The sequence below is a fragment of the Talpa occidentalis genome, unplaced genomic scaffold (genome assembly GCF_014898055.3).
Source record: "Talpa occidentalis isolate TD23 unplaced genomic scaffold, MPIMG_talOcc4v2.1 talOcc4.17, whole genome shotgun sequence".
NCBI lineage: Eukaryota > Metazoa > Chordata > Mammalia > Eulipotyphla > Talpidae > Talpa > Talpa occidentalis.
In genome coordinates this window covers 1162370-1189911 of record NW_023601754.1, presented here as the reverse complement: position 1 = coordinate 1189911, position 27542 = coordinate 1162370, and the positions used below count along the sequence as shown (strand labels likewise).

Here is a 27542-nt window from a genome sequence, read left to right as displayed (position 1 = left end):
GGCGGGGGCGCGGGCCGTGCCCGCGGGGCCGGGGGCGGCGCCGCCCCCAGCCCGGCGGCGAGGGGCTGCCCGGCCGGCGCCCTCCCGGGGGGCGGGGCGGGGCGGGGCGGGGGCGCGCGAGCCCCGCGCCCGCGGGTGCGGCGCCGGGGAGGACGCGCGGGCGGGCGGGGCGCGCGCCCCGCGGCGGGTGACGGCAGAGCCGGGGCCCGCGCCCCCCCGCCCCCGCCCCCTCCTCCTGCTGCTCCTCCCGGCGCGGCGCGGCGCAGAGCAGCGGCGGCCGCGGCGCAGGCAGCACCCCGATGTCCGCGGCGCCCGAGAAGCAGCAGCCGCCGCGCGGGGCGGGCGCGGGCGCGGGCGCGGGCGCGGGCGGGGCGGGCGCGGCCATGGAGCCCGCGGCCGCCGGGCCGCCCAAGGCCAAGAAGGCGAGCGCGGGCGTGCGGCGCCCCGAGAAGCCGCCCTACTCGTACATCGCGCTCATCGTCATGGCCATCCAGAGCTCGCCCGCCAAGCGCCTGACGCTCAGCGAGATCTACCAGTTCCTGCAGAGCCGCTTCCCGTTCTTCCGCGGCGCCTACCAGGGCTGGAAGAACTCGGTGCGCCACAACCTCTCGCTCAACGAGTGCTTCATCAAGCTGCCCAAGGGGCTCGGCCGGCCCGGCAAGGGCCACTACTGGACCATCGACCCGGCCAGCGAGTTCATGTTCGAGGAGGGCTCGTTCCGCCGCCGGCCGCGCGGCTTCAGGAGGAAGTGCCAGGCGCTCAAGCCCGTGTACGGCGTGGTGGGCGGGCTGGGCTTCAACGCGCTGCCCCCCGACGCCTACGGCTTCCAGGGCGCGGCCGGCGGCCTCCCGTGCGCGCCCGGCGGGCTGGCGCTGGACGGCGGCCTGGGCGTCATGAACGGCCACTTGCCGGGCGGCGTGGACGGCGTGGCGCTGCCCGGCCACGGCCACGCGGTGCCCCACCTGCCCGCCGGCGGCGGCGGCCACGCGTACATGGGCGGCTGCGCGGGCGCGGCGGCCGGCGAGTACGCGCACCACGACGGCTCGGTGCCCGGCTCGCCGCTGCTGCCCGCGGCCGCCGGCGGCGTCATGGAGCCGCACGCCGTGTACTCGGGCCCGGCCGCCGCCGCCTGGCCGCCCGCGGCCTCGGCCGCGCTCAACAGCGGCGCCTCCTACATCAAGCAGCAGCCCCTGTCCCCCTGCAACCCCGCGGCCAACCCCCTGCCCGGCAGCCTCTCCACGCACTCCCTGGACCAGCCCTACCTGCACCAGAACAGCCACAACGCGCCCGCCGAGCTGCAAGGTGAGTGGGGCGCGCGCGGCCCCGGCCCCGGCCCCGGGGTTGCCGGACAGCGCTGCCGACCCAGCCCCCGGGCAGCGCCTCTGTGCGCCCCTGGCTCCGGGGTGTCCCTCTGGCCCTCCCTCGCCCCTTCAGAGGAGTGAGCGCAGCCCTCGGCCGGCCTAGGCCCGGACGCCCTGTTTCTCTATTTTGGTTTCAGTTCCTGGACACTGGCCTCCAAGCCTGCCCAGGTGGGCTCGTCCTCCCCGGAGCGGCTCAGGCCCCGATAGTCTAAGTCACCTCGGCCCATTACAGTCCTCACGCCTCAGCAAGGCTGGGGATGGAGCCGAACCCCCAGCCTGGCCGGCGGGGACACCCTCCCCGGGGCTGCCCAGTGGGCGTCTGGAGAGCCGCCTGCTCCCTGCCCGGGCAGGACGGAAGCACTAGGCCCCAGGCCGCTTGGGCGGCCACTCTGAGCTCAGCCCTCGGGCCTTTCAGGGAGCCAGCCGGACCCAGGGAGGGCTGAGCGGGGGCATTTTGTGGTGACCGAGGCCCGCTGTGGCCAGGCCCGGAGCCAGGCGCAGAGTTGCAGGCCCCAGAGGCCCTTTGTTTCTCCGTCCTGGTGTTCGGGTCTCCAGCTGCCCGCTGTCCCTGCCCTCTGAGAAGGAAGAAGCGGAGCCTCCCCTCCCCAAGTGCCCCATGTGGCGGCCTCCAGCAGGCTTGTGGGCCTAGTTCTGGAAAGAGCTTGGGGGGACTCAGGCAGGGGCCGCTGGGGTCAGCTGTCAGCAGCCTGCAGGGGACAGGAGTCCAGCCTGACGGCTTGACGGGCTCCACGGGTCGCCCTGCCTAGGCGGCTTCAAACTCCCAGGCTCCAGCTGCCCTGGGGGGGCTCCGTCCTCCCAGAGATGCTTCCTTCCGCCGCGGCCCTGCTCTTCCCAGCTCCCCCATCGGGCTGTCGCTGCACCCGGGCTGGGCTGTCTTGGGGCTGGGAGGAGGCCGCCCCTGCGCCAGGCTCAGGCCTCGGGCTGCCCAGGTGGTAGAGGCCGCTGGGGCCTCCCTGGCGTCTTCTGGCCGGTCTCCGCGCTTCTCATTCCGTCCCCTTCAGCCTCGGAAGCCCCTGCACCCCCAGGCCGGCCGGAGAGAGGCCCCATCCTCCCAGAGGAGGCCCGGACAGGCCGGGATCCCGGGCGCGGGGGTCTCCCCTCCCTCCCTCCCTCGCTTCCTCCCTCCCCCCAGGGGCACACACGGCGCCCCTGGGCCTTCAGAGCCGCTGGGGCTGTGCGCGCGGGGCGTCCCGGCAGGAGGGCACGGGAGGCGGGGGCCTTTTGCCGGAGCCGGGCAGGCGCCCCGAGTCCGCAGTCGGCGCTGCTTTTCCGCCTCGACCCCCGCGCCGCCTAACTCTCGCTCCCTCCCCTGTGGCCTCGCCTTGCAGGCGTCCCGCGGTACCACTCCCAGTCGCCCAGCATGTGTGACCGCAAGGAGTTCGTCTTCTCCTTCAACACCATGGCGTCCTCGTCCATGCACTCGGCCGGCGGCGGCGCCTACTACCACCAGCAGGTCACCTACCAAGACATCAAGCCCTGCGTGATGTGAGGCGGCCGGGGGCTCCGGCGCGCCGGCCGGGCCGCCGCCCCGCCGGGAACTGCTTTATTCTCGAGGTATAACCGTCGGCAGAAGAGCCGGGTCTGACCCCACCCCGACCGGATTATTGGAGAAGGAACCCCGCGGCCAAGGCGGCCAAGACCGGGCAAGACCGGGCGGCGGCGCCTCCCCCGAACCTCCCTCCCGAGGTCTAAAACCGCGGCCGGAGGGGCCCGGCTGCCTGCACCCCGGGGGCGGCCGCGAAGGTGCTGCGCTGGGGGGGCCCTCCGAGTCCGAAGGAGAGCTCTGCTGCGGTCCTGCTCCCCGCCCTGGCGCCACGGGAGCGGTTGCTGCCCGAGGGCGAGCTCCCGAGGCCGCTTGTCAGACCCTTTCACTCTCCAGCGAGTATTTATCTTATGTTTAATCTTCTCGGAAAGATCGCCTGGGGCGGCGGCTCCTCGGCGGGCGCGGGAGGGGTCCGCGGGGGCGCCCGGGCCCACCTGAGGCGGCCTGGCCCGGGGCGGCCCCGGGGCCCAGACCGCTCTGCTCGGCGGGGTGGGAGACCCGGAGGGGCTGGGGCTCCCCCGGCCCGGCCCGCGCCTCCGCGGCGTCTTTCTAGCTCTGCTCCGAGTGTCGCCTGGATTCTCCGGCGGCCGTTTTCTCACGGGAGCCGGCGTCTCCCCCGTCTCTGCTGTACACCCCGGGCCGGGAAGGAGGAGACCCGCCGCCGCGGGGCCCCGGGATCGGGCTTCGGACCGCGGAGACGCGGGAAGGTTAAGGCACTTTGTAAAACTCTATAGCAAGGTTCATCCTGTTATTTATTCTACTTCTTCCCCGGTGATCGCGACGACGCCGCAGCGGCTCCTCCGTCTGTCAGTAGTAATGGCGTGACTTGGTTGGCAATATTTGCCGCGGAGAATTTCTGTAGCTGTCCGTTGTGAATTGGAACGAAGTCCGATCTGTGTCAAAACAAATTTCCGTATGTTTTATATAAATATCTATATAAAATGAGGGACCGGCCCCCCACCCCCGTAGTATTTTGGCTGCCGGGGCGCAGCGTTTGTGACACGTATTTTGAATTTCCTTCTGCACTGTATAAAACGACAATTTGAGGATGTTTTTGCCTTTTGTGTAATTTTTCCTAAAAAAAAAAAACAAAAATAAAAATGTATAACATTTGTACGTGGCCTCAACGTCGCATCCGCTACAACGAGCGCCCCTCCAGCGTGTGCCCGGGGCTGAGGTGGCAGAATCGGGGTTGAGGTGGCAGAACCGCCCCCCAAGCCCGCACGCAGGCACGAGGCCGCTGGGAGGGTCTCACGCGCGGCTTGAGGCCCGGGTGGCCCCAGGCCATGTTCCCGCGTCCCGTCCCTCCTCCCCGCCGGCCGGGCCTCTTCTCCCTCTGCCCCGACGGGCGGGCGGCGTCGGGCGAGCGTGGCCGTGTGCTCTTGGCTTCCATTTTTCAAGCGGGCCCTGCCCTCTCGATGCCGCTCCTCTCTCTCAGGAAATAACCAAGCAGTTCAAGGAAAAGCAGGACCGGCCTTCCCGAGGGAAAACCGGGCACGGCCAGTTTCCTACGAAAATTCGATTTTTAAATGTCTCGCCACAGCAGGGCCCCTGAGTTCCTCGGGGCGTTTCCGTCTCTGCGCTGCCGCGAGTCGTGCGACGCGGGGAGGGTTTCTGCGGGGTTTCGGGGTTTCGTCTTCCCGGCGTCCGCTCTCTGGTTTTCCCCGAAGCCCAGGTGGGCGCCCTCCGAGCGAGCGGGGAGGCCGGCCGGGAGTGCTGGTCGGCGCTTCCCCCTGGGCACACCCAGGTCGGCGGGGGACGGGCTCGGGCTTAGCCGCCTGTCCCGGCCCCTCTCCGCGCTCCCCGCTCCCCAGGAAAACAAACAAACAAGGTCACTTTGTCTCCGCGCCCTCCAGGAGACCCTCCGGGAGACCCACCGCAGTCCCGTCGCGGGGTCGTGAGCCTCTGAACCTGGTTCTTCTCAAATTTGACATTTTGGACGTGAGGGTAATTTCTCCGGTGCTCTGTTACATCAAAATTATCAATAAACTCGCCCGGGCAATTAATGCCCCGAACTAACAGCTGTCTATAAAAGCGAGATAAAGGGGACAGGAAGAGGCCAGCGACGCTGCCCCGCGGGGTCTGGGCCACGGAGCACGGGGCTGGGGGCTCGGGGGCGCCGTGCTCCAGGAGCAGCCCTCAGCGCGGAGAAGGCTGGGTCCTGCCCACACAGCGGGGGGCTGCTGCCCGCGGAGCCGGAGGGGAGACCGCTCACCCCCGACAGCCAGCGCGGGGAAGCGCGGCCTCCGCCCCCCGCCCCCTCTGAGACTGTGCCCCAATTAGGTCGGAGGCTGGGGAAGCGAGGCTGATTAGGAGAAACCCAATGCCGGCCCAGCCGGCGGCCCCGGCCTCCTGCTACAGCGGCGCAGCCCCCACGCCCGCTCCCTTGCCCCCTGGCGCCCAGAGGCCCCGTGTGCCCTGAGCGTGAGGCTTTGGCGCCAGGGGGTGGGGGGGGGCCAGGGCAGCAGGCGGCCGTGTACCCCGGCTTCCTGCTCAGCTCCCCAATGGCGCCTGCGCTTCAGCCGGGTCTCCTGTGCCAGGCCCTGGCCGGCCTCTGTGGGAGGCACCCAGAGGAGCCTGTGCGGGAAGCTGCCAGGGCACCGGCGGGCCTGGCCTCATCTCCAGACCTGCCCTAGGGCCTGGGGACCCAAGAAAAGCGCACTCTTCCGAGAGCCCAGGGCCAGGCTAGCCTGGGAAGGGCAGAGGACGCAGGCAAGTCGCTCGCTCGCCTCCCTGCCCCGGGGCTGAGACCTGGCTGCCTGGGCCGGGTCTTCTCTGGGGCATTTCCGCCCGGCTCCCGCTGGGCCACAGGGCGCATCCCACCCCAGCGTCCTCCGCAGAACCGTGCCAGCGAGGGCGGGTTAGGAGTTTGAGCTGGCACCGAGCTGGGAGCTCTACGGACATCTTTCTCGTTCCAGCTCAGCCTTCAGGGAAGTCAGTCTGCGGCCGGCCGGGCGGCACACCTGACTGGGAGGGCGCTCAGATGCCCTAGAGGCGCACAGCCCCTGCGTGAAAGGCCCACGGCTGGGAGGGGCAGAGCCACAGTCCCTGGGTTTCGATGGAGTCCCCCGTCCCGGGTCTTTGCAGCCCCCAGCCCCTCCGGCAGAGGCGGCTCTCCACTGCCCCGGGTTCCCCAGCTCCAGGCTGGCAGGCCCGAGCGCCCTCCCAGGGCCCTGCCTGAACCCCAGCGCCAGGCTTTGGAGGGGCCCTGGCCCACCCAGGAGCCCTCGGCCCACTGTCCTCTTTTCTTTTTGGGGCTGGAGGGACGGGCGGGGTGCACACACACAAGCCCCACCTGCCATCCGCCAACTGGCGGGCAGCTTCCACCAGCCGGCGCGGGCAGGCAGGGCACCTCTGCGCCTCCGCCTCTCGTCTTCAACGACACCGTCCTGGGGGCTGTGGGGGCTGCGGCCAGCGGCATGCCGGGCAGGAGCACGAGGCCCGCCTGACCCTGCGCACCGAGGCTGGAGTGACCACGGGACCCACGCGCGTCCCACCGCCTCCCCGCGGGCCTGGGGCTCTGCTGCCGCTTGCGCGTCCGCGTGGGGAGGTGGGGGTGGCGCCCTCAGAGGCGAAGGATCTAAATTTTCGAGGCCCCGTGTGACTGCTCAGTGTGGGCAGCGCTGAGCCCCCGGCTCCCAGCACAGCCCCCGACCCGCCCTCCCTTGCGGAGAGAAGCTGGGCTCTCCACGGCCAGTGCCTGGCCCCGGGGCCCGCCCCCAGCCGCCAGCTAGAGGGGTCTCCAGTCCAGCGGCTTCACTGTTTCGAAACTTCAATTCCTTTTTGTTTTTACATAGGAGAACTCGTAGGCCTCAGCCGTGTGTCTCGGGGGACCCGCCTGCTCTGCTCCCCACTGTCTCTGAGTCCTCGCATCCCCCCCAGCTTCACTTCTGAGGGGGCCTCAGCGTCCTCCCGCCCCCGTCTGCAACACTCGGGGGGGTCTGCTCAAGCCACAGATTGGGGCAGCAGCGCTGGGGCCCCCGGGGCTTCTGGGGCTCCGGACCGGGCAGTCCTCCCAGTGCTCTGGGCCTGCGGTGGCCGGTGGCCGTGGCCGAGGCTGCGCTTCCTCCTCCGCCGGGCTCCTGGGAGACAGGCAGGCGCGGCCCGGCCAGGCCTCTGCTGCCCCCTCCTGCCCGCCGCCACGCGGACACCGGGGGCCCCGGTCCAGGCACAGGCCAAGGATTCGGGGCACGCTGCCTGCTGGGCGTGGGGGTCCCTCTCTGTGCCGGCCCCGTTAATCCCGCAGCTGCCCCCCCGGGTCAGCCGGTCACTGCCGAAGTCGAGGGGCAGAAACCGAGCCCCGAAGCCGAGGGGACTCGCTCCAGGTGCCGTTGGGGACGGAGAGTTTGGGTCACACCCGGCCTTCCCGCCCCCCGTGCCGTGTTCCCGACGAGACGCTCTGCGGCTCCTGGACACGCGTCCTCCCCCAGCGGCGGCCGCGTGAGCGGAGAGGGCGCTGCCGTGTGGTCTGTGGCGGCCTCTGTGGGCCTCTGGCCTGCGCCCGGCATGGCGGCGGCCGGCAGGGCTGGACCTGGGCATGCCCCTCCCGTGGACGCGCAGGGGAGTCCGAGCCCCAGCTGGCGTTCACCTCCGCTCGGGGACAGCGGACTGAGACTTCAGGGGGGCCACGGTGGCCCCCGGGAAGGCGCGCCTTGCTTCCTTGGCCCCCTCCCCCTAGTCCAGCAGAGAAAAACCCAAACAAAAGTTGAAGCTCAAGGCAAGAGAGGGCAGGTGGGGCAAGACGTGGCTGCGCCATCCCGCTCTGCTTCTGGAATCTTCCTAGCGTTCTGGGCTGTTTTAAGGAGAGAAGCCTGCGGGGGGCTGGGGGGGTTCCTGACCTGCGGGCCTCCCCGGTGCTCCTGGCGGGCGGGCAGAGGAGACCCCCCCCCATGAGCATGAGACGGCGTCGGTCTCATCAAGGGCCCCGGCCCAAAGCGTGTCTGCCACTCGGCCCAGACCCGGAGGCGGCCCCGCGAGGCGCTGGACAGAGGGCCAGCCCTGGGGCGGCCTTTAGAGAGGCGTCACCCATCAAGGCAATGGGGCCGCGGCCGCCGACTAGACTGTCCCAGCACGGCCAGCCGTGGGGGCCGGGGTCAGCAGGATGGCAGCGGGGGGCGTCCGGGAGAAGGCGCCCCCCAGCACCCCACCGAGGCCGGTGACCCGCCGCCAGGGAGGCACTGGTCTCTGGGACGCACGGGGCCCTGGCTCCCTGGGACGGATGGCAGCCGCCCTGTGCTCGGGGATCCCCGGAGCCACACGCCGCGGGCGCGATCTGGGTCCCTCCGCGCACGTGGGCAGGGGGCTCGCGGGGTGCACGCGGGTCGGCCCTGGGGCCTTCGTGGGCCTCCCTGGAGAGCGCGCAAGGCCCCGCCTCAGGGCAGGGCCGCAGCTCGGCCCACCCTGTGCCCACCTGGGCTTCTCGGGCCGGCAGCGCCACCTGCTGTCCCTCTGCGGGCGCGCATCCCGCTCGGGGCGGCCTGAGGGCGCGTGTGGACCCGCCACCCCTTGGGCTTTCAGGCCTCGGGCCTCGGTGAGGGGGTCGCCGGCTTTGGGCGTGGTGGGGGGGCGGGGGGGCTGGCGAATCCATGTAATCTCCTAAGTTGAGGACGTGAACGCGGTGCTGAGCCCGGGCGCCTCCCGCAGTCACAGATGCCGGGGTGGGGGTGGGGCAGCTGGTGGAGCCCTGGGGGAGCAGGCCCTGTCCCCCCCCCCCTGCGCTGAGGACCCGTCGCCTGAAAGGGCTTAGCGCTGGGGCCGCGCCCCGCTCCTCGCCCTGAGACCGGTCCTGGCAGCAGCGCTCCCCTGCAGGCTCTGTGTGAGGCCTCAGTGGACCCGGGCTCCGTGAGAGGCCTGCAGGTGGACAGCGAGGCCCAGGGGGCGAGCTCCCTGCGAGGACACGCAGCCAGGAGGCCCCCCGGGGCTCAGGCCCTGTGCGCGGAGGGCTGGGGGCGGCCTCCGGCTCCTGGCCCTCGTCAGCATCCTCCAGAGGCCACCCTGTCCCCGGGGGAGGCCGTGGCCGGGTCAGGGCGTCCACCTGCAGCGGTCAGTGCCATCCCCAGAGGCCTGCAGCGTAGCGTGTCCCCGCGCATCCGTGGGCTCCGGTCAGCCTCTGTATTTATGGGCATCGGGAATAGGGGCCGTCCGGGAAGGGGCCGGTGCTGGGAGCCCTGCTTGGAGACCCCCACGCGCTGAGGAAATGCGTGTGAGGAGCCTGGGGAGGCGGGGGCGCCGGTGGGGCGCGAGGGGCTCTGCCCGCTGGCTTGGGGGGCAGGCCCTGGTGGCTCAGTCTCATCTAAAGTGCAACAAAGTGTGGGGCGATCTCAGGCCACAGGCCAGAGCCACCCCATGGGGCTACCCACAGGGGCAGCGTGGGAGCTGCCACAGGGTGGTCAGGGCTGGCCCCGGAGCTGCCCGATGCCCCTGCAGCCTCCGCGCTGAGCGGACCTGCGGCTGCGCCTGGGGGACCCATGCTTCTCATGGCGGCCAAAAGGGGGGCTCCAGCCAAGGAGGGCGGGAGGTCAGCTGAGCAGGGTCCCAGCCCCCCAGCTCGGGGCTGGGCGCTCTGCGGGGGCTGACCCTCCCTGCCCTCGCTTGTCGTGCCTGCGAGGTAGGAAGAAGCCGCTGTGGCCAGGGCAGCAAGGCGTGTGCGCTCCCCGGCCTGGGGCGCCAACTGTGTCCTTCCCGCATGTCGCCCCAGACTTCCACAGCCAGGTCGGGCTCCCTCCTGGCTGCGGTGTGGGGGTGCGGGCTGGGTTTGGAGCTGGGGGACTCAAGCAAGCACCCCATACCGAGTAGGATCGTTCCCGTCCCAGCAGCCACGCTGTCCTCATGCCGGCCGCTGCTCGCTGCCGTGCTCCGTCGCTCTCCGCCGCTCTGCCCCCACCTCCATCCACCCCACTGCGCTCCTGCGTCCTCGGCCCCGCACCGCACTGCCCCGCGCCACGCCATGCACGCCAGGCCGGTTGGCCGAGCGCGCTTGCACGCTGGGAAGGCGGAAAAGCCTGACGCTTCCCCCCCACTCACCCCACAGTCCACCCCCTCGGGGTCCTGCGCCATCGTCTGTATACAAGGACCTGCAAGTTTCCTTTAACAGACACAGACCCCGCAGCCCCGGCCCCCGAGAACAGACAGTCCATCAGGACACAACCACGTGCATCTCTCCTGGGGGCGGAAAGAGGAAGAAGGCACTGGAGCCAGCAGTGGGCGAGCCCTCCCGTCGAGGATAACATTGTAGCCGGCATCAGCGGCCTTCCGGGTCGTGAGCACCACACTCGCCTGGCCAGCGAAGAGGCATCCGAGGGCGCCACATGCTGCAAGCGTGGAGAGCTCCTAATACCAACTGAGTCCTCACGAATGTCCCCTTGAAGGCTGCCCGCTGATCTGCCGCCCCAAGGCGGGTAACGCACCCGCGGCGGCCACGGTGCAGTCACCCCTGGCGTTCCTTGTAAATTGGCCTCCGGGCCACGACCCCAAGGGCCTATCAGAGCCACCCGGCGCATGGGGGGCGCCTTCACAGTCCAGGGCCATTCCCAGCCCCCAGTCTGCCCTGGGTCCACTCTGGTCGGGGCTGGCACTACCACGCCGCCCTGCTCTCCAAACCAGGCTCTAACAGACTCTCCGGAACTCGTGTCTGCGGTTGGACGGGAGCAGCGGCACGACGCAGCGGCGCCTCCCCTGGAGCCAAGCCCCCTTCCCGCTCCTCTCATTCAGTGTTCGCAGCACGTCCCCGGACGTCGGCTCCACCCGGCCAGCGTCAGAGCCGGGGCAGTAGCCCTCAGCCCTTGCTTCCGTGGCCGGTACATGCTCTATGATCCCTGCTGCTTTGGGATTATAGGGAGCGTGAAACTTCCATTCAGCACCCATGTCCCTGGCCCACTGCCGCCACCCTGCACCTGTAAAATGTGTCCCTTGGTCGCTCTCCACTACCAGCGGACGTCCATCTGCAGCACATACGCGTGCCAGTGCCGCCAGAGCTGCCTTTTGGTCCACATGTGGAGCAGGGGAAGCTGCCAATAACCCGGTAGCGTGTCCACACAGGTGACTGCGCACTGCTGTCCGTCGGAGCGAGGCAGTGGCCCCATGATGTCAATCTGCCAGCGTGTCGAGGTCCCTGCCCCCGCAACACCTGGCCTGCGGATGCAAACGGTCTCCCGGGGTGAGCCCTGGGACACACTACACATTGTTCACAGCCCGCACCTCCTCTAAAGTCTCAGGTAGACCCCAGGCACACTCAGTGGCCCACATTGTCTTTTGCCCTGCGTGCAGCAAGCGTCTGTGCAGCCGCCGTGCAACATCCCGCCCCGGAGCAGTTTCAAGCCAGCGCACCCGGGCTAGGGCATCTGCCTCATCGTTGCCTGGTGAGGCCAATGGGGCACGTCCTGTGACAGGATAAACCGTCACCTGCTTCTGATGCCCCAGAGCCCATAGATCTTCCCACAGGGCCTGGCTCCACAACGGCCGATGCACGACTGTCCAGTCGTTTAGATTCCACGTGGAAGTCCACAGGGTCAGGCCCCTGCCCAGAGCCCAGCCGTCAGTACAGATGACTAGAGGGGGAGGCTCACGGGCCTCCACCATCCACACCGCTCGCAGTTCAGCCCATTGGCTGCTCTGTCCTGTCCCACTTTCAAACCAAATGGCGTCTGTTTCCGGGTGTGCAGCCACCGCTGTCCGAGAGGCCGGCTGGCCCCGGCTGGCGCCGTCCATGTACCAGGCCTCTGCTGGAATCGGTGCTCGTCCCTCCTCGTAGGGACTAGCTTCAGGTCGGCTTCCCCACAGGCCTCTGAAGGGGGTTCCATACTGACATACGTCCCCGGACCAAGGACCTCCTGCAACTCCGCCCTTAAGGGGCTAGTTGACAGGGTGCAGCGCTGTTCTAGGTAGGCCCCCCGCTTCGCCAGAGCGGGCATTTGAGCAGTACCACTGCGGGGCTTTGTCGTCCAGGCCTGTACCCATCCGGCTACTGGGTAGGTGGTTCTCACCACGACAGGGGCTGAGGCAGTTACACTTGCAGTGGCTAGTAAGGCTGCATACGCCGCAGCTGTTTCTCAGTCAAGGAATGCCTAACCTCAGCCCCCTGCCAGAGCTGGGGCCAGAACCCAATGGGCTGCCGTAGCCTCTCTGATTTCTGCCAGAGTCCCCACCCGAACCCTTCCTGAGTCACATGCACATCGAGCTCGCAGGGTCGGGCTGGGTCAAAAACCTGCAAGGCCCGAGCAGTCTTTGTAGTATGTTTGGCTGTTGCAAATGCTGTGTCTGCCTCAGCGGACCAATCCCACCTGACCCCCTTACGTATCCACATATACAAGGGTCGTAGGAGCTGGGCCATGTGCGGGATAAACGCCCTCCGGGAACCCAGCAGGCCCAGAAAGGCTTGCGGCTGCTCCCTGTGGTTGGAGTGGGGTCAGCTTGCACTTCACCTATGACAGCATCAGGGATAACCTTTGTCTTACGCGACCAAACAACCCCCAAGAACTTAACGGACAGTCCAGGCCCCTGCAGTTTGCTTTCATTGATTGCCCAGCCGCATGTTTTCAGGGGTGGCCACGGGAGAGGCGCTGCCTTTTCCAACTCTGCAAGAGTCACTCGTCAATAAAATGTCATCAGTGTAATGATACAAACGCAGTGTGATGGCCTCTCCCGCCGGGCCAGACCTGCTGCCACCAGCCCGTGGCACAGTGGGGCTGAGCAGGTCTCCCTGTGGGAGCAGTAAATGTCCATTGCCGGCCTTCCCACGTGAAGGCAAACGGGTCTTGACTCTCTGGAGCAATAGCTGTCCGGAAAAAAAGCATTTGCCAGATTGGCGACAAAATGATACCTGCCTAGCTCATGGCTCAAGACTATCCATCAAGTCTGCCACCGAAGCCCTGCAGCGTGCAAGGGGGGGGGGCAACTACCTTATTTCACTCACGATAACCCACTGTCATGCGCCAGGAGCCATCGGGCTTCTTCCTGGTACACACCGGCGAGTTGCAGGGGCTGTGGGCAGTACGCACGATGCCCACTTTCTCCGGTTCTGATATGGTGCCCGTAATTTCCTTGTGGCCTCCAGGCAGCCGATATTGCTTGGTATTAGTCCCTCGCCTAGGGACTAGGCAGTTGTGTGGGCCCATGCTTGGTGTGTCCTCGCACCACTGCCTTGACCACACGCACTCCAGGGTGAAACTCCGACTGTGGTCTTGAGCCATAAGCCACGTAGCACATCCACCCCCAGGACGTGCTCCGGGATGGGCGACACATGTATTTTATCCTCCTTCGGGGGTCATGGCCCAATCCCCAGGGACAGCCTCACTGCTGTCACCTGGACACTCTGGCCTCCACAGCCCTCACTGTAACAATCAGACCCTTGAAATCCTCCTGGATTTCCACAGAGCAGGGTACATTCTGCTCCTGTGTCTACCAAAGCCAAAGCTCTTTGCGCGTGAGTCGGGGCCAGTGGATGGCAGGCTCCACATGCGGCCTCCGGTCCCTGCCCGGCCCCTGTGGACGGGTTCCTTGGCCCTCACCCTATTCGAAAGTGATCGCCCGAGGATGGGGTTGGCAGCAGGTGGTCTTCCAGGCGCAGGGCGCGTGCCTGAGGCCTGACGCTTCCAAGCTTCCCCTGAGCAGCAGTCCTTCTCATGGGCGTGAGCCTCTGGGCTTCCTGCAGCTACTTCCGTAATTCCAACACGTACGCCCTGGGCTTCGCGTGGGTGCTAGTGCGGTCTACACCTGCTCTCACTACACCTGTCCACATTTGGTTACAGGTAACTTTAGCAGGCTCCGTGATGCCAAGAGGCTCACGCCCTCCTCGGCATAACTTTCGACTGTTCAACAACTGCCCGTATTCCTCTCCAAGCTTGCGCGTGCCGGCTCTCCACTGCACCCGGCCAGCTCTCGCTGTGGCGACGTCGTGGACTGACGTCCCGCGTAGGGGGCTAGAACTGCCGTGAGGGATCCAAATGCGGACAAGAGGGAACTTTTTCATACCAAGTCTCTCATCCCTCCTGTGAGCGTCACCATCAGGACCACGGGCATTCACGTTGCGCATGGCCTGCCGCATCCACAATTCCCGAAGCACCTGTCCCAGCGCGGCGTCCGTCTGCCATCTGCTCGCTGTCCCCGGCACGGCTCCTGCATCAGCCACACAGTTCGTGCGGCAGCCGTCACCCATCCCAGCAGGGTGTGGTCGCCCTGGCCGTACCGCCGGCCGTCCTGCAGCCTCTGTCTCCAGGGTGGGTGTGACGTCACGGGGGCCAGTCTCTGCGCCTCTTGCGCCGTCAGATAATCCCATCCACCCCGGGTCCCACAAACGCAGCAGCCAGGCTGCCAAGGGCGCCCCTGGCTTCTGGCGGCACTGTCTGCCCGAGTCCACCACTTCCTCCTGGGCGTGTGGTCGGTACGTGGGACACTGTCACGTGTGGTGGCCCAGCAGCCTCACCCCCTGGGGCCATGGGCCACTGCCACCTCATTTTCTGAGTCCCCACCGGCGGGCCCGGGGCACGGGACCAGCCTCCTCCTCCTCTCCAGGAGTCCGGCATCTCCGAGTCGCAGGTTGCTTTGCCACCCCCGGCTGCGACTCGGGCGAAGGGCCGGCCTCCGGCTCCTCCTCTGCTGGGGAGTCTGGCCTCTCCGGAATGGGGGGTTGGCGTCTCCCAACCTCTTCCTCCAGAATCCTCAAACGTTGCTGCAGTTCCCGCACCTCTTCCCGCCGCTCATCCCGTCCTTGCTGGACTCTGGCGCGCGCCTTCTGCCTGGCCTCTCACGGGGCTGCGAGAAACCCCCAGCCCACGGCCGCTGCCGCCTCGCGGGCCCCGTGTCTCTCCGGCGTCTCTCCCGTTTCGCACGGGGCCTGTTCCGATGCCCCGGGGATCCGTCTCCCTCTGGCCATTCCTGGGAAGCGCCCCCTGGGGGAGAGGCTGGCCACCGAGGACCATCTGCTCGTGGCCCGCGCCCCTCAACCTCTCCCCAGGTGTCAAAGGGCTCCATACCTGTCCGCGTCGAGCCGTCCTGCTTTGAACCGTCCTGCCGTCTACGCTAAGTGTAGCGCAGCCACCCACACCCGGTAGGATCATCCCTGGTTCGCAGCCGTGTCGGTGTCCTCACGCGCTCCGCCGCTCGTCGCCGTGCTCCGTCGCGCTCCGCCACACACCTCCGTCCACGCCACCGCACTTCTCCGTCCTCAGCCCCGCACCGCGCTGCCCCGCGCCATGCCAGGCCACGCCACGCCAGGCCACACCACGCCACACCACACCATGCTGCTTGGCTGAGTGCGCATGTGCGGTGGGAGGGTGGAAAAGCCCGAAGCTCCCCCACTACTTACCCCCCAGGGACCCGCTCCCGGGCATCCACGGGTGCCTGGGCTCCCCACAGCTGGGGGCCAGTCCCAAGAAGGCGAGTGGGACTCACTGCCCACTGGGCCAGCAGCCAGTCCCCGTCCCCACCCTGCTGCCGGCCCCGCTTGCTTGCCCACCCGCACAGACCCCCCTGGGGGCGCGCCTGAGCGAGGCTGGCTGTGAAGAGGCTCCTGCCGGGCACGAGACAGCACCCCGAAGCCTTGGAGTCTCCGTCCTGCTCGGAGCAGTGGTTGTCCCGAATCAGAACCTTGGAAACAAGGTCACCGGCAGCTCGTGGCGAGGGCGCAGGAGACCGTCCGGGCCGTGCACACCCCCAGTGCCGCCCTCAGCCCTGCCCGTTCCCTGGGCCTTGGCTTCCTCTTGGGCGCCCTCCCGGGGGGGGGGCCCAGAGCTGCCTGGGGTCACTGGCAGACTCGAGGGGGGCTGCAGCCACGGGCTCGCGGGCAGGCCCTCCCCTGGGGCGGGGAGAAGGCTGGGGCTGCGCGGGTGCTTCGCCGTGAGCCCGCGGCCTGGAGACGGGCTACTCTCTGCAGTGACGGGGCAGGCTGCCCGGACGGCTAGCTGGGCGGTGCAGGAGGGACGGCAGACCGCCCGGCTCGGGCAGCGCGCTCTGCAGGTCAGCCAAGTCACCCCAGGCGCCTTCTGGAGGGTTGGGGCTGGGACACAGGTGGCCAGCACCCCCGGACTGGGTGGCCAGTCGGCCTGGGCCATCCCAGGCAGACATGAGAGGCACCTGCGCAGCCCCCCCCCATTTTATCCATGACAACTTGGGGAAGGAATCTCCATTTAATGAGCAGATTTTTTTTATTGAAGATTTTATTTACACATACAAGAGCTGGGGTACAGGCCAGAGATGGGGGGGGTGAGGGCTCCCCGGAGACAGAGTGGGGAGCAGAACAGGCAGATCCACTGAAATCCACTGCTGAGGGGAGCAGCGGGGAGGCAGGAGGGGTCTGCCGCGCCCTGTGGGCAGCTCCCTGGCCGGGGATCTAACGTGCTGCAGGGGCTGCGGACAGCCCCTGTGCTTGACCCCTTGGCCACCAGGGAGGCCCCTAATGACCACATCTAAGGACAGATTTGTCCTCCAAAGTGGATGTGGTTTTTGCTGTCAATCCCTGGGGAAATGTTTGTTTCAGAGGGAGGCTGGAGGCCTGGACCACGGCCTGAGTCGGGTGGGCAAGGCCTGCCCTTGTGGGGTGTGGCCCCTCTCAGACTTGCGCAGCTGAGGTGCTGAGGGGCGGGTTCCGCGCCGCGCCTATTTGACCTTTCACCCAGGGTGGGCCAGTGCGCGCGTGTGTGGGGGGCCCGGCTCAGGCAGGACGCGGCCCGTCGGGCGGCTGGAGGGACCCCGGGGGCACCAGGCAGGCTGGGGGACGAGCCACGCTCCACAGCCAGCAGGACAGAGCCAGCCCGTCAGGTCAAAGACTGAAGGCCCCGACTTCCCACAAAGAGCCGAGCTCAGAGCAGCGGCGGCTCCTTGGGCCTGGGAGGACCCACGGGGGCCGCAGCGTCCGAGGCAGCCGGGCCAAGGTCAGGGTGTGGCTCTGCAGCGCAGCCGCCCTCCAGGCCACGGGCCCTCTGCGGCCTGGCCAGTGCCACCCGCAGGGGGCTGGCGCCCAGGTGCAAGCCCTGCAGGCGAGAGACGGCCTGCTGCGCCGAGGCCTGGTCCTGGTAGTGGAGGAAGGCCCTGCCCCGCGGGCCCTGCCACGTGAGCCGCCCGGGCATGGAGCCCAGCTCCCGCAGGGCGCACTTCAGCTCCCGCACCCGGGCACCCGGGGGCAGGTTCCCCACGTAAACAGAGGCGGCAGGCGGGGGCTTGGGGCTAGAGGGTGCACCCTCACCCTGCGCAGCACCCACTTCCGGCCGGGCTGGGACCCGGGGTCTCCCGTCTGCACTCGAGGGAGCCTTCTCCCCGCCATGAGTTTCCGGAAGGTGCCGGCGCTCGTCCCGGAGGGCGACGTCTTTCCCAGCCTGCTTCTCCCGCTGCCGGAGGCTCCTGAGGACCGGGATCTTCCCCAGCATCTCCCAGCTGACCTGGAAGGGGAGCAGCCGCAGCTACTCTGGGGAGCCCCGGGGCCCACGGCCGCGCCGGCCCGGCAAGAACAGGAGCTGTGGCTGGCGTGGCGCTGGCGGTGGGCCCGGCCGCCCGGGAGGGGCCCCTGGCTGGTAGCCAGCAGCTCTGCGCCCTCCCGGCTGCAGGGAGCTGGGCTCGGGGCCTGCCTTGGCCCCCCACGCGCTGAGGCAGCCGGGGGAACAGGCTCTGCTGTCTCCTCGCCCAGAGGTTCGGGGAGCAGGAAGGCCTGCAGCCCGGGAAGAGCTGAGGTCACTGGGGTTAGGGTCGCCCGACGACAACCCCTGAACAGGGGGGACTTCTGCCTTCATACCGGCCCCGCCCGGCAGCCTCTGCTTGAGGCGAGGTGGGGTCTTAAGGGGACGCAGGGACCGCCGCCTCCTCTCGGGGCAAAGCTGCCCCAGCGCGGCGGGCAGTGCCGGCGGCAAGCCCCGGGAACCCGGCTCCGGACACGCCCCCGCCGAGGCCCCGCGGAGGGCCGGGCACCGCGGAGGACGAGCGCCTCGGCTGCGTACGGCTTCTGCACGCCGGGCGCCTTTGGCTTTCCGCCTGCTGTCTCCCCGGGTGTTTCTGGAAGCCTTTTATGAGGGCTGCGGGGACGGCTCAGCCTGTGTGTCCCATTTCTGATGCAAGACATCGCCCACCCGGCCTCCGCTGGGCCTTGGAATTGAGGCATCAAGGTGGCTAAGGCAGCGGGAGCACCCGGAGCCTCGGGGTCCCAGGAGCCCCAAAGCAAACCCCAAGCGCAGCCAGCCCCTCCCTCCGACCCCGCTCCCAACCCCGCGGAGTTCAGGCCCGCGTGCTCTCTGGGGCTACAAGCAGACGCCAGCTGGTCCCAGGCAGACCCTACGGGCACCGCAAGTCGCTAGACCCGGCATTTGGAGAGTCCGGGGAACTTGAAGCTGCACCCACAGTCAGGAGAGAAGCCGGGCCCCGTGGGCTCAGTCCAGTCTGCACAGCCTGTCACAAGGCCCAGCCACGAGCCCCCTCGGGGGGCTCAGCCCCGGGGCACCCTCAGGCAGGAGAAGGTGCTCTCAGGAAAGCTGACCCCTGTGGCCAGGCCCCCCACGTGGGCAGCAGACACCCACTGAAACACCACGCGAGGCGCAGGCACCTCCCAGGGCACGCCGCCCCTGCGAGGGCACCCCCAGCCCAGGGAGTCGGCTGGAGAACGATAAAGAGGCCTGGGCGATGGGCCGGCCGCCCCCACGCTGGCCTTGCGGGGCTCCCCTTACACAAGACTCCAAGAGCAGCCGGGGCTTTGGGCAGGTGTGAGGCTGGATGTCACTCCTCCGCGCCCCGCCCGCAGGCGCCCCGCCCCCGGCCCCAGGCGGACGGCTCCATCCCGGCCCACAGCCCACGGAAAGGCCCGGGGAGCGGCCGCCTTGCCCTCAGGCTCCGGCGGGCCGGGCTGCACGAGCAGGCTGGCTGCGTCGCGGGCACTGAGAGCTGGCAGTCCTGCTGCTCAGTCGTCGAGCGCAAAGCCGCTCGGTTAGAAGCCGCAGCCAGCAGGCCTGCTTTCCCTCCGGGCCGTCGGCCACGCACAGCCCCGGACTCCCGCCCCCGGAGCCTGCGCCAGGTCAAGCAAATCAGAAACGCGCCTCCCCCCAGAGGCTCCGCCTCGCGCCCCCCAGGCCCCTGGTCGGGGCCAGCTGTCGCCTCGCCCTCAGCTCGCCTGACCGCGGACAGGGCACAGGAGGGAGACCTCGAAAATCCGAGGGCAGCGCCCCACTAGGGAAGGGGGCGTCCAGGCCCGGGGACCCACCTTGGACCACGTGACTCCCGTGGGCCTTGGGCGCCGGCAGCCGGTGGCGACCACTCTCGTGGGGGTGAGGATGTAGTCCACGCTGAGGTCGTGGTCCTCCAGGAGGCTTTCGGGGATGTCCACCACCTGCCCAGAGGGAGGGCAGGGCTGAGGGGCCGCTCAGGTCAGGCTCTCCCCAAACCGCCGCGGGGAGGCTGAGCCCGGAGCGTCCGCCTGCCGCCACCGCCCACCCGGAACCCACCTCCCCACGGAGCACGGCAGGGCCCCGAGGGGCTTCCCAGGAGGCACCTGGCAGTCGTGGACGATGGTGACCACTGGAGTGCCGGGGCCGACCGCGCCCATGGACGCCATCATGGCGTATTCGAGGTCCGCGTAGCCTTCTCCCTTCCCGATTCTCCAGCCTGAAGAGAACGCAGGGTCAGCGCCTGCGGGGTGTGGGCGGCCACCCCGGAGTCGCGCTCTATGGGGTCGCTGTGGAAGGCGACGCCTGGACCAGCACCCGGCCCTTCTGCAGACGGCACGGCGGCCCCGCAGGCAGCCGGCGCCGTCACGCGGGTAAGCCCAGCCCAGCGGCTCGGGCTCCTCACAGGAAGCGCGTCAGCAGTCAGGCGAGCAGGGCCCGGAGACGAGCGACGGAAGGCTGGTTTCTAGAAGGCCAAGAGCAGAACCCACTGGAAAGACTCTTCCCGATCAGCGGCCCCGGGTGGGACAGAAAACGCTCAAGCCGGAGACGGGCGGGAAGGTGGCCTCGCCTGTCCCGCGGGTCCCCGGCGGCCCCGGCCTTGAGGGGCAGGGCCGAGGCAGCGCCAGGACCACCACGATGGGGAGGAGATCCCGTGAGATCCCGGCCGCTGCCTCGTGAGATTTGGGTCCCAGACCCTGGGGCACCACCGGGATCACAGGCGCGGGAGGAGGCGCTCGCGGGCGGGAGGGCAGCAGTGGAAGGCCGGGCTCCTGCGAGGCCCCAGGCAGCTCCTGTGTGGCATCAGCGCCCCCGACCACGGAAGGCCCTCGTGGGTGCGTGGAGACCAGGCCGCGGAGAGACAGCAGAAGCTCTGTCCGGCCCCCGGCCCCTCGCCCCGCACACAAGCCGGCGCTCGCAGGGCCAGGCCGGGCTGGGCAGCCTGTGCCCGTGGAGGCTTCTCGACCCGACCTGCCCCGTGCTGTCCGGGAGGCGGTCGCTTCGCGACAAAAACAAAGCCTAGAACCCCTGCTACTGTGGAGGGGCCGGGGGCCGGGAGGGCTGAGCGGCCTCCCAAATGAAGGACAGATGCGCCGTGGGGGCGGGCGCGCCCAGACAGCCGAGCACAGAGCGGGCAGATGCAGGCGAGGGCGACTCTTACCTTTCTCAGAAACGGCGACAGACCCCACCACAACCAGGTCCACGGCGACCCTGGCGTCCAGGCCCAGGGGGACGCTGTAGCTCCTCACTCCCTGTGGACAGAGACGGGCCATGAAGCCCCGGGGCAGGGCGCCCACCCCTACCTCACGGGCAGGGCCCCAGGGCCCTGACCCCACAGACTCAGCGGGGGGAAGCCCGGGGCTCAGCACCCAGGAGGGGGTGCTCCCACCGTCTCTCTCCCAGAACAGATGCTGGGAGGAACGGCCAGCGTGAACAGGCAGGATGCCGACGTGTGATGGACAGCTTGTCCAGGAGGCAGAGGACACTGAGGTCACAGCACAGGCTCAGGGTCACGGGCTGGGCCTCCGAGGGAGACCGGCCCGCGGGCTTTCCTCTCACCCGGCGGCAGGCGTGGAAGTGAAGAGGGCAAGCTGTGCCCTCACAGGCAGCAGGGGCAACGTGGGGAGCCACACGTCAGGCCAGCACGAGATATGGGGCGTCCCCGTCCGCACAGCACCTCACTTATGACACGTCCTCTTTAGCCACAGCGCGGCAGCAGCACCGAGTGCCCGGGGAGGCCGGTCTGTGGGGCCGGGCAGACGCTGCGCAGAGCAAGCCTCAGTGGTCGATCCTTGGGTGTTGCTCAGACCTGGCCACGGGCTGGGACAAGTCCTCACAGGACCAGTATATGCATCGGGTGGGGGTCTCCCGAGTCAGACCACAGGAACTGCCCAGGGTGCCCGCTCTGGGAGAGCCTGTCTCCTCACGGAGGCACCAGGCAAGCAGCTCCGGGCCTGGCACATGTCCCCATGGTGCTAAAGGCCCTGCCGGCAGCCCGGGTGAGCAGCCCCTGGGGGGTTTCTGTGCTGTGACCCCCTGCCAGACTCCTATCTCCTCACGTGGCAGCCTCTCCTGCTTGGTCCAGCAGAGGGAAGGTGAGCGAGGGGTCCCCGGGTCTCCACAGCCTGTCCTTTGGGGCGCAGTCAGGCCTGTCTGCCTGCCCGTGGCCGGCACTGTGAGATCAGAGCCAGCAGAGGGGCAAGTGACGAGGTCAGGGAGCCCGGCCTGGTGCGGTGGCAGCGGCCGGCCACGGGGCCTGGGGCTCGAGCCCTCACCCCATCGGGGCCTGCGTTTGCACCAGGCGCGCCTGCGCCACTCTCCACTCTGCGTCGTGAGGGAGTGACGCGCTGCCTGAGACCTGCCCTGGGTCCCTGAGCCTGAGCCTTCTCTCGGGTTTGACACAGAACAAAACCAATCTGCTGTTCAGCCTTTAGCAAAGCCCAGCCCAGCCCTGGGAGTGGCCTGGAAGGACGCTGGGCCTTGGCACATGCAGAGGTGCGTGTGCGATCAGGCATGGGTGGGGGGGTGAACTGGGGGGGCAGGGGGCAGACATGCCTGACCTGGGCCTTAGTCCCAGGGAAAGGGAGGCTCTGAAGCTGCCAACCCATGCCACCCAGCCCTGGCTCCAGACCCCTGGGCGCAGCTGGGAAAAGCTCCGGCACAGATGGACACCAGGGGGCGCCAGAGCACAGGGCCACTAGCGGCTCCTCCGCGTTTTGCAGCTTGCCGGCCGGCCTGGGGCAACAGAAGTGGAGCGGAGTGGCCAGGCCGTGGGAACGCGGGGCGGGCTTCCTGCTTGGCTCCTGGAGCTGGGCCGTGGGTGCTCCAGCAGCTCCGCCTGTCGGCCTTTGGTGACAGTAGCTTTCACCTCCGCGCTGTCTGCTGCTGTTAGAACTGGCCGGGGCCTGGTTGGTGCTTTCCTGGGGGCGACATGGTGGCGGGCACCCACCTGGGAGGTGGCACACTTCCTCAAGGTGTCCTTCGTGGCCCCGGGGGGCGGCGTGATCCGATTAAACAGCCCTGTTCTCAGGCGTGGTGTTGGGACCAACAACGTTTTCTTGCTCTTTAAAAAATAAAAGAGACAAGCGGTAACTCACGAGGTGAAACAGGGAGGCCTAGGGCTGTGCATTCTGGAGAGGGCCACGAGCTGCGTGTCTGCATTTTCAGGTGTGTGCCACGCAAACGGCTCACAGGCGGGCACAGCTCAGAAAGTGGGGGCCAGTTCCTCTCGGAGCCGTGGCTCCACGCCCCGGAGGACACATGTGGCCCGGCGCCCTGATGCTCCTTCGCCTGCCACGCGAACCCTAAAGGTCAGAAATAGCAGCAAACCCACACCAAGGTCTGTGCTCGCAAGCCCCAGCCTGGTTGTGGCTGCGCCTCTGTCCGCAGAGCCCGTCCGGGCAAGGCTCAGGCTGGAGCCCGGAAGGGCGCGGGCGGCCGCCTCAGAGGCGGGGACTCTGCTTCTGCCGGGAGGGGCTGCTGGCAGGGCATGGCCCTGAACCGCACGCGGCCGAGAGCTGGCTCCAGAGGCCCACCCGGGCCAGAACCCCGGCTCCACCGCCAGTGCCGACACGTGGGCCGAGGTGGCGGGCGAGGCACCTCGCAGGCAAGCGTCGGCGGGAGGTGGCTCATGGGTCACACCCGCGCACCGCGGGGCCTCCGCTGCGGCCCGGCCACTGCCAGTGCACTGGCCTGTGCTACTGACCGCCGGCAAGAAACTGTGCTCTGGAAGGCTCAAAACGGGGGTCCCTCTTGGAGTTCACCCCGTTGGCAGTCCAAGCGCTCCCCCACAGGAGAGGCTGGAAGAACCAGAGCAGGTCCCACACGGCCGCCCCCGGCAATGACTGCCCGCCCTGGCCCCTGCACCACGCAGGCATCTCAGGAGGCAGATGCGCCTGTGGGGGCCTGGCCCGAGCACTGTATGGCGTCGGCCGCGGGCTGCTCCCGAGGCCCTCAGTGAAGTGCGCCAGGGCTGGGGGCTGCTGTTGGTTCACGGCCAACCCTGGTGTCACACAAGAGCGTGAGCGTTGAAACCACGGCAAATTGGGGGCATCCACCTTTTATGTCAAGTTAGAATGATTCAGTCACTGTGGGGGGAATGTTTTCTTTCTCTTGAAAAGGAGCCCATGTTTTTGTGAAATACTGCTCTGATTTGTATATTTGGGAGATTCATTCATCAGAATCTTCACCCGCGGGTTGTCTAGTTTCTAAGTTAGGACGCTACAAGTGAAGCCGAAGGAAGCGGGCCTGCTGCAGCCTCTCTCCTGCGAGTCCCGGCCCACGCTCGAGGCCCCTGTCCTCTGGGGGTAGAAATGCGAGGGGCAGCTGGACAGCCGAGACCCAGGGCCGCCGCCCCACACACAGGGTCGTGCCCTCCCGGCCACCCGAGACGGCGCTGGCTCGGGCCCTGGGGTTACCTGCAGGGCCAGCAGCCGGGCGCCTTCCAGCGGCTTGTCAGGGTCCACTTTCACTTCCTGCGACCTGGAAAAAACTTCCAGGCCTTGGAGGTTCTGGCCGGCCAGGTGGGAACCCTAGTCAAGGCAGACAGACAGACACTTACTTCCAGGACGAAGAAGCGAGCGTGTTTCTGGGGCGCGTCGGGGTTGACTTTAATGGTTCTGGCCATTCTGAACGCCTGCAAGCGAGGGAGGTGGTCGGCGGCTCGAGCGGCGCCCTGTGTAAAGGCAGCTGCCGGTTACCCGCTGGTCGGCATGGGCCGGCAGGCAGGGGAGGAAGGGGCTGAGGTGGCCAGCCTCGCCCAGTACTTTTTACTGAAATAGAGCAGCCCTTCCAGAACGCGTGCAGAGCACAGACATGAGGCCAGGTGGCCCTCAGGGACAGCGCGTGCCTTCGTAACCAGGGCCCAAATGAGGAAGTGGCTGGTTCCCACTGAGCGGAACCCCTCCGCCCCCCTCCCACGACTCCTTTTTAAGGGTGTTTCTGTTGATTCTGTGCAGCCCGTCCCATCTTTTCCCTGCGCTTCACGAACCTCTCTCTCCCTGGAATAAGCAGCCCTTAAAGGAAAGTAGTAACAAAAAAACCCTACCAAAGTTTTTCAAAGGGACCCAGTTCAGGGCCTGAACTCGCTCCAGAGAAGCCAGGCTGGGGGAGGAGTCGGCCTAGGTTGGGGTGGGGCGGCTGGCAAGCAAACGGGTCATGCCCTTCAGGCCTGGCAGAGCCCTCGGGTGTTTTCAAGACCCCTCTGGTCCTCTGAGACAGCACGCGTGCCGGCAGTGGGGAGCTGTGCCCGGCCGCCCTTCTAAAGCCGACTGTTTCCTACTGACGTCCTCATAGCAGGCATTTCTGACATCTTCCACTCTGAACGGCTGCTGGGAGGGCCCTGAGGGGTCTGGCAAGGCCTTCCTCTTTCCGGTGCTGGGGGTGGGGGGCTTCTCTGTCCGAGCACCCCTCCTTAGCGGTGGAGGACATGGGGTCTGAGGACTGGCAGGCAACTCGCCTCCAGCAGGACTCACATGCTACCGGGTCTCGAAAGTAGGCAGAGCACACCCGCCCGGACCCCACCCCGCAGGCCGAGGTGCGGAGAGCAAGCCTCAAGCACCAGGCATCCAGGCACCGCCCCGGGGGCTGGGACTTCTCGCTGCTGCTTGCTGTTCACCCAACTGCAGTGCGCCCGCGGCAGACAGCCATGGCTTGCTGCTAATGCTGCTCGCCTAGGGGGCTCCCGCTTTCCTTCCGCATGCTCGGGAAATGCTTAAGTACCTTGAAGTTGGGAATCCTGTGGTGGACAGGTCGGGGGAAGTCAGCTAAATTTTGTGATTCCATGTAGTCCCAGATTCGCTCACGAATGTCCTGTTTGGAAATACCTAACGAGGAAGGCGCGACGGATTAGCAGGCAGGAGGCCACTCCCAGCGCCTGCGGCCCCAGGCCCTGAGGCGTGCCTGCTCCCTCAGTGCCCTCCACTCCCCACACCGCACTGCAGCCTGGGCTTTCCGAGCTCTACAGTGAAGTCAGGGCTAGGGGTCGTGACAGATGACTAATGTGCAAAACGGGATGAATTCAACACCACCCAAGTGTCCACCAAGTCTCACTAACCTGTAGCAGAACAAGGCACCCCAGAATACGGCACCCGTGTTCCACAGCAGTCAAAGCACTGCCAAGTAGCACCCAGCCCACCCATCTGTATGCGTCTACTCTTGCTGTCAAGTTCATAAGCTTGCCCAAGTGTTCTGTAAACCAGCTCTTCCTTGGGATGAGCAGCGACAGCCCCTGCTACTAGTGTGGGAATCCCTGCTCCTATAGCCAACTTTGTAAACACATTTTAAGGCAGCAGAGAGCCTGTATTTATTTGGGGCAGTCTTCACAAAATTTACACTAACCATGTGCTCCCCTTGGAGAAATAGAAAAAGCAGCTTTCAGTGAAGCGGTGAAAACACAACACCAGCACCTTCACATAGTTGCGTCTTAATCATTCCGTGAGTTCTGCTCTAGTACCCTGGGGATCCTGTCATGAGGTGCTGAGTGAGGCCCTGACTGTCCAGCTTCATACCCTATTCCTCACTTTGAATTCAGATGTGGCTCGGGCACTGTGGGTCCATCTCCCCGTCAGGGCTTCACGCCTCCCTCCCCTGGCCCCCCACCACTGCACTCAGCTCTAGCATAGCCACCTCCTCCAACAAGCACCCCGAGCGGTCAGTGGCAGACAGATGTCTATCCTGCAGGAACCCAGAGCACCGTCACTTTGGATTTCCAGACAGAAGCAATTAGAGGCCCACCTGTATGGTGAATACATTTATCACTTTCACTGGCAACCCCGAGGCCATAGGCGGCGCCAACACATTGCAGGATGCTGTGTGCACACAAGGAACACAGGCACTGTGGCCCTTGCCACGGGAGGGTTGATTAATCACATTTAAATGGCTCCCATTTATAAAGCAATGGGCTAATTGGGAGCGGAGGGGGAGAATAAAAGGAAAGGGCAGGAACTTGCCCCTGGAAAGTTAGGAAAACATGGGAGATGATTAGGATAACAAGAAGCGACATGTATTAATGTGTGAAAAGCCTGAACTCTGTTCTGTTACCGCCTGTCAGGTCAGCCGGGGCCTCGCTCACTCCTCCACCTCTGGCCCTGAGCTCAGACCTGGCCCCCAGCAGGCACCTCCAAAGGTTTATGACCCCCCCTTGTTATCAGCGCCGGCTGTGCGCTGGTCCCGGGCTGCACGTGTGGGAGGGCGGAGTGGACGCCGGCCGTGCAGCGCCGGGCGCAGCAGGAGTTCCAGGACTGGGCACTATCTCCGCCCGCCACCCGCCATCCATCACAGCTCGCCCCCGCTGGGGGGTGACCTCCTAAGCCCGGGGGCTCAGAACGCGTCTCCCGGCGCCCGCAGCGGGCCTGGCCTGCACCAGGCATTCGCGAGGCGGTGGGCACGCGCGCGTTAGGTCAGGAGGGTCTCCGGCCCGCCCGTGCCCCCGCTGTTGGCCGCAGCGTCCCCCGGGGGGCGGAGGTCGCGGGCAGCGGCGACGACGGGCGCGTGCACACGGCGCCCTCCTCCTCCGTGCCGGGGCAGCTTTATTCGAAACCCACCCAGACCCTGGCGCGCCCCTCACCCGCCCACGGCTCCATGGCGACGCCGTCAGAGAGCGAGCCCGGGCGGATCGGAGACTGTCGCGCGCGGTGACGCCACGCGCCCGCGCCACGCCTGCGCGCTGGCCTGAAGGGGGCCGAGGGCGTCGCCCGCGCCTGGAGGGAGCGGCCCAGCGCGCGCCTGCGTCTGCGACTCCGCGGGCCAAAAGAGGAGGAGCAGCGGGACGACTGGGGCGCCCCGAGCGCGTCCCTAGTTCATGGAACAAGCCGTCTCCCAGCGCCCGCTCTTCGCTCTCGGTCCCGCCTGTGCGTAGCTCGGCCCGGCGCGCCCATGTGACGTCAGGGCTGCCGGCCCGGCGCGCCCATGTGACGTCAGGGCTCCCGCGCCGTCGTGGCGCCCGCCTGCGCCCTGGGGGCCGAGGCACGGTGAGTGCCGGTCGGGAGCGGTGCCCGTAGCGTGCCCCGGGCGGGCCGGGCGCCTTGGAGGCGTACAGGTGCGCCCTGCAACCGGGGCCGCGACCCCGCGGGCTTCCAGGAAGCCGACTCAAAAATGTCACAGAACCAGGTCCACGGCTGCACCCCACCCCCACCCCCGCCCGAGACCCCCAAGGGGCTTCGCCCCGCGCCCGCCCCGGCTCCACATCCCCAGCTCCCTCCCGGGCCTGGCCAGGTAAAGGCGTTCGCTGTCTTGGTTCCACGCGAGGGAGCCGCGTGTTTCACC

The 27542-nt window shown here is 67.6% G+C and overlaps 2 protein-coding genes across 2 annotated transcripts; one reads left to right on the top strand and one right to left on the bottom strand.

Moving 5' to 3' along the window:
- Positions 1-268: 268 nt before the first annotated feature.
- Positions 269-2872, top strand: FOXF1 (forkhead box F1). The gene is made up of 2 exons (XM_037518089.2): positions 269-1302; positions 2711-2872. The coding sequence occupies exons 1-2, from the start codon at positions 300-302 to the stop codon at positions 2869-2871; spliced, it is 1164 nt and encodes a 387-aa protein (XP_037373986.1). The 5' UTR covers positions 269-299; the 3' UTR covers position 2872.
- Positions 2873-16718: 13846 nt separating this feature from the next.
- Positions 16719-26910, bottom strand: MTHFSD (methenyltetrahydrofolate synthetase domain containing). Its single transcript, XM_037518052.2, has 8 exons — positions 26845-26910; positions 24999-25102; positions 23696-23809; positions 22228-22341; positions 20440-20530; positions 19385-19497; positions 19097-19222; positions 16719-17294 (listed from the first exon to the last, which is right to left on the bottom strand). The coding sequence occupies exons 1-8, from the start codon at positions 26858-26860 to the stop codon at positions 16719-16721; spliced, it is 1254 nt and encodes a 417-aa protein (XP_037373949.1). The 5' UTR covers positions 26861-26910.
- Between the last annotated feature and the right edge of the window lie 632 nt (positions 26911-27542).

Coding starts and splice junctions, on each gene's coding strand:
- FOXF1 (XM_037518089.2), top strand. CDS start 300: ATGTCCGCGGCGCCCGAGAAGCAGCAGCCGCCGCGCGGGGCGGGCGCG. Junction 1,303..2,710: donor CGCGCCCGCCGAGCTGCAAG/GTGAGTGGGGCG, acceptor CTCGCCTTGCAG/GCGTCCCGCGGTACCACTCC.
- MTHFSD (XM_037518052.2), bottom strand. Junction 20,531..22,227: donor GGAAGTGTGCCACCTCCCAG/GTGGGTGCCCGC, acceptor CTCTGTCCACAG/GGAGTGAGGAGCTACAGCGT. Junction 17,295..19,096: donor CGGGAGTCACGTGGTCCAAG/GTGGGTCCCCGG, acceptor CTCCCCTTCCAG/GTCAGCTGGGAGATGCTGGG.